This window comes from Zootoca vivipara, chromosome 4 (genome assembly GCF_963506605.1).
Source record: "Zootoca vivipara chromosome 4, rZooViv1.1, whole genome shotgun sequence".
Taxonomy (NCBI): Eukaryota; Metazoa; Chordata; class Lepidosauria; order Squamata; family Lacertidae; genus Zootoca; species Zootoca vivipara.
This window is the reverse complement of record NC_083279.1, coordinates 10,681,048-10,689,672: the sequence shown is the minus strand read 5'-3', so window position 1 is coordinate 10,689,672 and position 8,625 is coordinate 10,681,048. Positions and strand designations below refer to the sequence as shown.

The 8,625-nt window shown below is 43.8% G+C and overlaps 1 protein-coding gene across 1 annotated transcript; it reads right to left on the bottom strand.

Annotated features, from left to right (window-relative positions):
* Window positions 1–7,018: 7,018 nt before the first annotated feature.
* Window positions 7,019–8,065, bottom strand: LOC118085759 (2-oxoglutarate receptor 1-like). Its single transcript, XM_035116718.2, has one exon. It carries the CDS (start codon window positions 8,063–8,065, stop codon window positions 7,019–7,021), a length of 1,047 nt encoding a protein of 348 aa, XP_034972609.2.
* Between the last annotated feature and the right edge of the window lie 560 nt (window positions 8,066–8,625).

Genomic DNA, 8,625 nt, shown 5'->3' with positions numbered 1-8,625 from the left:
GTATCTCGCGGACCCCTCTGGCATAGCTCGCGGACCCCTGGGGGTCCCCGGACCACCTGTTGGGAACCACTGCTTTAGATTAAGGGCAAGTTAGAAACCATCCAAATAAATAAAAATAATAGGGATTATAATTAAAAGTAACAATAACAATGCACTGCATTGAATTTAGTTGTATACATCTCGACATACAAAAATGTATTTAACAGATGGACATCTATTGGTCAACTCCAGAGAAAATTATCTCATGATTTTGGCCAGGGGAAAAGAATATGCCTCTAGTCTAGCATAACCTTTCATATGTCCTCCCCCCTCCTGCAGCTGATACCCTTTCTCTCTTTGTTTTCAAAGGGAAATTACAGTTGCTAAAAAAAGAACACAGAGACAACTTCTTTCTTTGCAATATACAAAAGGAATGAGTCACACGGAGCCATGCTCTTAAGGGGGGGGGGAGGAAAAGGAAAAGCAATTCTCTCTCCAACTCATCAAATTTCTCATCCAAAGGCTTACATCTGTAGTGTTTTTTAAAACCTGCTTTCGCAGGCTGGTTCCCACTTCTTGTGGAAGATATCCTTCCTACTTGTATGCTAATTACCTGGAAACAGAATACTAATAGAATTGTAGAGTTGGATGGAACAAAGAACGCCATCTAGTTCAACCTCCTGCAATGCAGGAATATTTCGCCTGCAAATTGTAAAACCTCAGAAAAATATAGTGGATGAGAGATCAAATAGAGATCTTTTGCATATCTATCTGTCATGTCTGAAGCATGAATAGCTAAGGGTGGTGGGACAAATTCAATTCATCTGGAATTTAATAGTGGGGTAAAAAAAAAAAACATCATTGGAGACCTTTCTTCAACTGCCCCCATAGTGGGGTAGGAGAGCTGAAAACAATGCCAATTTAGTTCACATCTGGCAACCAATGAGCTCCTTTCGTTTCAGAAAGTACATGAGACTTTTGCTCTAGGAGGCTTTGTTTGGTCAGAATCAAGTATACACTTCCAGAGTTAACACCAAATACACTACTTGTGCCTCCCGGGAGAAATAAGACACAGGACACATTGCATAAGGTTAATGGGCGTAGAAGGCCACAACATTATTGATTACGGATGTAGAGAGGTATTAGCATAGGCATTGGATCTAACCGACTATATCCGACTCCAGCCCGCTCTGCTGGCAGTCTGTGAAGGGTTAACCACCGTTGGATGAGTCCTGCGATGCACATCAACTAGGAGCTCATCCTGGGGCCACCACTAGGGGGTGTGCCCTCTGGCCATCACCTACCACAGCTTCGGACTTGGCAACACCCCCGGACTCCTTAAGGGAGTACCCTTCCGCATTTGGGGGAGGTGAGGGCAGCAACCTCCCCCGCACACCTGTACCTTTCAAAGATAATCCAATGCCTACCGCCAAACCAAAGTTGTGGCGAGTTGCTACGAGGTAGGCGAAAACCACCAGGCCAGAGCCAATTTACCCAGTGGGAAAATTCCTACCAGGCCCCTCAACAGCGGCCAACCGAGGTCCGCAGCAATGTCAAAGTAGAACCCTGCCTAAAGGGGTGGGGTGGGAAAACGAAGCAGCTGGGGGTCCGAAAGAAGCGAGGCCAATTCCCTGCCGTGCGCTCACTTAAATCAGCGAGCCACGCCACCTTGGAACCTCCTAATTGGATGAGCCAAGGGCGTGCCGCGACAGGGAGCCGACCAATGGGCTGGGGGGGGGGAATGGTTGCCTCGTGGGCCCACAACATCTCCTCCTGCTAGGGCGGAAGAGAATTTATGGTAAATGAGCCACCATCGCCACTAGAGAGCTGTGAAAATTTGTGTCCCAAGCTTTTTAGACTCATCTACCCATGTACTAAGGGACACGGGTGGTGCTGTGGGTTAAACCACAGAACATAGGGCTTGCCAATCAGAAGGTTGGTGGTTCGAATCCCCGCCATGGGGTGAGCTCCCGTTGCTTGGTCCCAGCTCCTGCCAACCTAGCAGTTCAAAAGCATGTCAAAGTGCAAGTATATAAATAGGTACCGCTACAACGGGAAGGTAAACGGCATTTTCGTGCACTGCTCTGGTTCGCCAGAAGTGGCTTAGTCATGCTGACCACATGACCTGGAAGCTGTACACCAGCTCCCTCAGCCAATAACGCGAGGTGAGCGCCGCAACCCCAGAGTTGGTCACGGCTGGACCTAATGGTCAGGGGTCCCTTTACCTTTACCCATGTACTCTCTGATACCAAAGAGATGCATTGGTTGCCAGATGTGAAATATATTGGCATTATTTTCAGCTCCCCCTACCCCACTATAAAGCCAAATGTATCAAGTTTCTACTTTCCATAGCCATATGAGAACCCCCCCCCAAATGATCGCATATCTGAACTTTGTGATGCAGTTCTCCAACAAGAACATTTACAAAAAAAGGTCTGCATTATTATGACCGGGATGTAATTGAAATTAATAAGATTTTGGAACGCAGAAATAAAGAATATCATCAAATCTAGCACACAGGGGCCACTTTATCTAATTATATGATTCGGTATTTGAAAAATTGGTATTAATAATTGTGTTATAAATTGGTATTGTTATAATGAGGCTATTATTGGATTGTAATTGAAAACTAATAAAAATTATTTTTTTTAAAAAAATGTCTGCATTAAGGACAGGAGGGGATAAAACAACATACAGAAGCACATTGCAGTGCGAGAAATTGCTTGAAAAAATGTGTACATTAGTTGATGTAAATGCTACCTTTGTACAGTAGACTAGTTTGTACACACACTTGCAGTCTCTCCCCCCCCCCCCCCCGGGCCTTCCATTTAAGCAAGCAAAAGGCAGTTTCAAGGACTTCCCTGCCAGGCAGTAGCAGTCCTGAGGGCCACCTAGAGAGGCTTGGAGGCTATGTTTGGTTGTCTTACGGTCTAGTCTTTCACCCTAATACCTGTGTTTTAATTGCTTTTTTTTTTAAAAAAAAATAGTTGATATTGCTTTGCATAGTATTTTAGTAGTTGTATATGCTTTATGAGGCAGCCATATAAGTTGGGTAAATGAATGACTAAACAGTGTAGGCCCTGTTGAAGGATTCTCTCCCACATGATTGCATTGGGTGAGGCAAGGAATGTCCCATCCTTGTAGGCAGCCGCAGTGCCTTCCATGGAGTGGGAAGGCAGAAGTCTGGAGTGGAGAGACTTCTCTAGCTACAGTGTCTCTCCATGCAGTTCAGAGCCCTGAACTTCTAAGGTCCTAAATGATACAGGCAGAGGCAGTTTGAGGGTAACACAGCTGGTTTAGCTCCCTGGCCTCCGTCCTTTAGGGGGCGCCAAAACAATGCTGTAGAATGGCGTTATGGGCAGGGGGGAGAACGGAAATTTAGTGTCACACAGGACGCCACTGAAATTTGAGAGCCCAAAGTCTGCCACTGACACAGGGAACCCATGCTCATGCAGCAGTAGGGGGGCTTTGAATTTTCCAGCTTTCAAGTTCCAAAATTGAGGGGTACTAGAAAGTCGTAAGATGTATTGGGAATTCATGATATATTTTGGTCAAATTAATAACATTTAGTTATGCTTAGAAAGTAGAATGTGTGTAGAATTGCATAGAAATCATTAAAAATGATTGCCAAGCACTTGTTTATTATTATTATTATTATTATTATTATTATTATTATTATTATTAGCATTATTAGCATTATTAGCATTATTATTAGCATTATTAGCATTACCTGAAATTTTCAGAAGGTAAAATTAAAATTATTTGGTTTTACAAAGCAGTTTATATGTTTATATGCTTCTTCATCAAACGTAGACTTACCAAGCTAAACTAACTGAATTTGAATTCCTCACACCCAAATAAATTTGCAAAAAATAAGTTTAACCCTCTAAAATGGCAAACCTGCTGCAGCCACCCTTCTGCAAAAGTTCGGTCTTCCACCTTGCAGAGGGCAATGGGGCTGGTGAGCCAATGTGCTAATAATAATAATAATAATAATAATAATAATAATAATAATAATAATAATGTTATTTATATCCCGCCCATCTGGCTAGGTTTCTCCAGCCACTCTTGACAGCTTACAGCAACTCTCTCTCACATGCATGAGGGATTTGAACACTGCATTAGGACTGTACCTGTATATAAGGTGAGACATTGGCAGCAAATTCCACTGCAAAGTGTGAGCAAGCTCTGAACAGTGTAACCATGACCAGGCCGTGTCTAGTGCAGCCAGGTAAGGAGTGAAGGTGAAATAATGTGAGGGAAGATACCCTCAAGGAAATGACATATTTTTTGTGGAGTGCCTCTGATTTGTCTAGCATGTGGGGAACATTTAGTACAGTAAGTGGTAAAAAACAAGGTACTGTAAAGGTAAAGGACCCCTGGACGGTTAAGTCCAGTCAAAGGTGACTATGGGGCTGCGGTGCTCATCTCACTTTCAGGCCAAGAGAGCTGGCGTTTGTCCACAGACAGCTTTCCGGGTCATGTGGCCAGCATGACTAAACCGCTTCTGGCGCAACGGGACCCCGTGACAGAAACAAGAGAGCACGGAAACACCGTTTACCTTTCTGCTGCAGCAGTACCTATTTATCTACCTGCACTGGTGTGCTTTGGAACTGCTAGGTTGGCAGGAGCTGAGGCAGAGCAATGGGAGCTCACCCCATCACAGGTATTCGAACTGCCAGCTTCTGATCGGCAAGCCCAAGGGGCTCAGTGGTTTAGACCACAGCGCCAATTCTAACCTCCTAGTAAGTGGTGCACACTAGAATTTACAGTACAGTGGTACCTCGACTTACGAACAACTCGACAACCGAATTTTCCGACTTACGAATGGGGGTAATGGCTTACAAATGTCTCAACATCCGAAAAAAAACCAGCGGTTTTAGATAGGGATTTTTCGACTTGCGAATTTTTAGATAGGGTTGCTTCTACTTACGAATTTTTCCATTTTCAATGCATTCCTATGGGAAATCACGTTTCCAATGGCGTTTTTCAACTTACAAATTTTTCAACTTACGAAGGTGCCTTCAGAATGGATTAATTTCATAAGTCGAGGCACCACTGTATGTGATAATCACTGTAAACTTCCTGTTCACTGAATTAAAAGGCAATGTTTTCAGCTCAGTGGAGAGATTTCGGGTTTAATGTAACTTTCGCATTCCTAGCAATGTTCAGGCAACCACCTTTTGTGTGAAGTAGTCTTGCCTTGCCTTTTTGGCTCACTCACCTTTTGCTGCCCAGCTCTACCAATCCAACAGCAGCCTGTCCCCTGTCAGAACAGAGCCATGGTCATGATAGTTGAACTAAATTGCATCCCCGGTCGCTCATGGTCCAGAAGGGAGTTTTGCCTGGATTTGGAGAATGAGTTTGCAGACAAGTATGGAGATGTGTGTCCTGAGATAGCATGGTAACAACCCACACTTATCTGCTAGTTATGTCAGAGAATTCTGGTGAAAACAGAAACAGGAGTGAAAATTGCAGAAGCCTGCTTATTTTGCATCAGAAATGGAAATCAGTCCAGAAAATAATATTTGCTGCTGTTGCTGCTTTCAGGCCACAATCGATATGTAATTGATTATATTTCCACACCATTTGCATCATGTTTCCACCTCATTCATTTTGAGGCAAAGACAACACAACTTTGGTAAATTATGCAATCAATTATGCAAGTTATGTAATTTTGGCATCATGGGGGCCGCAAGACAAACAAGAGCAGAACAGAAACAATGGGACAAAAACAGGGCAGGAATGGAAAATGATGCCTACCTGTATCCCAAGTCATCTCCATCGTTTTTCATGGCATGACCAGGCGCTTCTTTCCCACACTAATATTCCCAACTGCATTCTTTGTACACTAATTCCATAAATCTTTTCTAAGAGACGCTAGAGATATCATGCCTGCATGCTGTCTGGGTCTGTCTTCACACATTTATTAATTTTTCTCCCTCAAGCTCTTTGGTGAGTGATATCCTAGGGCTGCCATACGTCCGGAATTTCCCGGGCATAGCCAGGATTCGCCCGTTCAAAATGGCATCTGGGTGGAAATTTCAGAAAGTGGCTAAAATGTATGGGGAAACCCAGGCATATGGCAGCCCATATTGGAAGTGTTGGTTTTTTTTGGCAATTTCCCTAAAAAAGTAGGTAAAGGACTTCATTTTTTTTGGTCCGGATTTTCACTTTTTGAAATATGGCAACCCTGTGATACCCAGACAACTCTGCTTAAGTGTGTGCCTTCAGGTCACTACATGCTGCCCGGGCTTGTACATTACAATCTATTGGCAGCACTAATTGATTTTGCATTTTTACATTGCTTTTGGTCACTGCACTTTTTGTTCTAAGGTCTGAGCAGTGCCTGCCCGATCCGTATGTGCAAACTATGGAACTACCTGGGCTGCACACATTCTTGGACCACGTGTCTTAGCTATATAAATGCCTTGCAAAAAAAAAAAAAGTAATGCTGCCTGCAATGCTGAAGGAAGCACACAGGGGCAGCTTAGTAGGGATATGATCCAGAGTTTCTGATCTCCACTGGATGCCCAAGGTACTTTTGCAAAAAGAAAAGAAGCAGCAGACCCAAATGAAAAAAGTATCCCAGTTAGCTCTTGCTGATTTAATGTGCTACTGTTAGGCTGCTTACCAAGTGATAAGAGACACACATCAAAATTTTAATGTGCCCAGAGACAACCTTGGGCCACCCAAGCAACCATTCTATACAACTGAATTAAGTGCTCTGTGTTTGCCAGGCCTTTCCAAAGACACATGGAAGAACCTATGTCCTATGAGGCTGCTTTACTCATCGGGTTCACATGAGCCAGAGATGGAGAACCTGTGATCCTCTAGATGTTGCTCGACTCCAATTCTCATCAACCCCAGCCAGCATGAGCAGTGGTTGGAGAAGATGGGAGTTGTAGTTCAACAACATCTGGAGGTTCTACACCCCTGATAAAAACCACTGTTAAGACTTGGCAGCTGTGTGCAGCCTTTTTCTAACTTGTTTTAGGAGACAACCAGTACCAGAGGTTCTGAAGAGAAATGCATCCGTTCACAATTTTAATATTCCAGATCTATTGAAGTCACTGCTGCCCCCTGTCTGTTGCATTAAGTTGCTCAACTTGCATCTCAAAAGAGACTGAACGGCTTGCTGGAAATTATCGCTGATTATGGCGTAAAGTAACAAGTTTCCACATGTGTTCAGGGCAGCCAGTGGCCTGGATAGAATGTAAGCAGCATGGATATGGTTTTCAATATCGCAGCTGACTCGGTACAGCCTTAGTTCAATCCGAACAACCCGAAAAATATGGAAAGGTAGAAAGCACACATAAAAGACCACCAGGAGGAAAAATGCAAGTCTACGAGCCTTCTGCTTATAAGGGTTTTGAGTGTGGGGCCCTGTAGCCAAGGTATAGATGATCACAGTGTAGCAAAGAGTCACCGTTATTAATGGCAAGTAGAAGGCCAGGCCAGTTAAAAACCAGTTGTACCACCGAATAACATCCACGTTTTCAGAACTAGTAAGGTTGAGGCAAAGAGATTTGTTCTCCTCTATCGTCGAAGTAAACAAAAAGTTGAGAGGACCCATGGCCAGCAGTGAAATCACCCAAGATGCAACGCAGGCCGCAACAGCCCATGCCTTTTTCCGAACGGAAAAAGACTGTATTGGGTGGACAATTGCAATGTATCGGAAGATGCTGAAGCAGGTCAGGAAGAGGATGCTGCTGTACAAGTTGAAGTGGAAACCAAAGCGGATGAACTTGCACATAAAGTCTCCAAAGACCCAATCCTCTCCATTGGCGTAGTAGTGAATCAAGAAAGGAAGGCTGGATAAGTACAGGAGGTCTGTGCAGGCCAAGTTGAACATGATAATGGTGCTGCTTTTCCAGGGCCTCATCTTGAACGTGTACACGCAAATCGCCATGATGTTGCCTGGGAATCCCACTGAGAAGATCATGCCATACAAGGGGGGCAGGTAGGATTTCCTGAGTCCGTGCACGTTGTCAGTGCAGTTCTCAACAGCAACTGCAACGTAGCTTGGCAGCGCACTGGTCTGATTGGTTGCATTTTCAAAGGCAGTTGCATCCATAGCAACCATTGTGAGACTTCATGAGGGCGGGAGAGAGAAAAGAGGGTCAGTTTGGCTTAGACAAGTTTCAGAAAAACAACATGCTCAAGTTATTTTGCTATAGGAAGAAAACTTCTGGGGATGCGGTTAAGTGCAATATAATCAGAGTGGTGAGCTCTGTGAAATGTTCTCATGGTTTTGTTCCCCAAGGATGTGATGCATCCAGAGAGAAAGACAGAGGACACCCACTGCTGCCTAAATGCTCAGACATGGATGAAGAGGGTGGGCTGTCTTTTCCTCAATTCTCCTCCTTCCTTCCATTCCCTCAAGAGTTGTAATGGAGGAAAATTAAATTCATATTTCACTTAAAAGCGAACTCGCAAAATTTGCACTTTTTTAAAACAATACAAGAGCTGAAACATGACCAACCTTTGAAATTTGCATCTTTCTGAATTTTGCAGTGCAAGCAATATGCAAGCAATACACAGCTGAGCAATATGCAGTAAAATCCATGTACAATGGTACCTCTGGTTACGAACTTAATTCATTCCAAAGGTCCATTATTAACCTGAAACCGTTCTTAACCTGAG

Excerpts from the sequence above, each read along its gene's own strand:
- LOC118085759 (XM_035116718.2), bottom strand. The coding sequence starts at position 8,065 with ATGGTTGCTATGGATGCAACTGCCTTTGAAAATGCAACCAATCAGACC.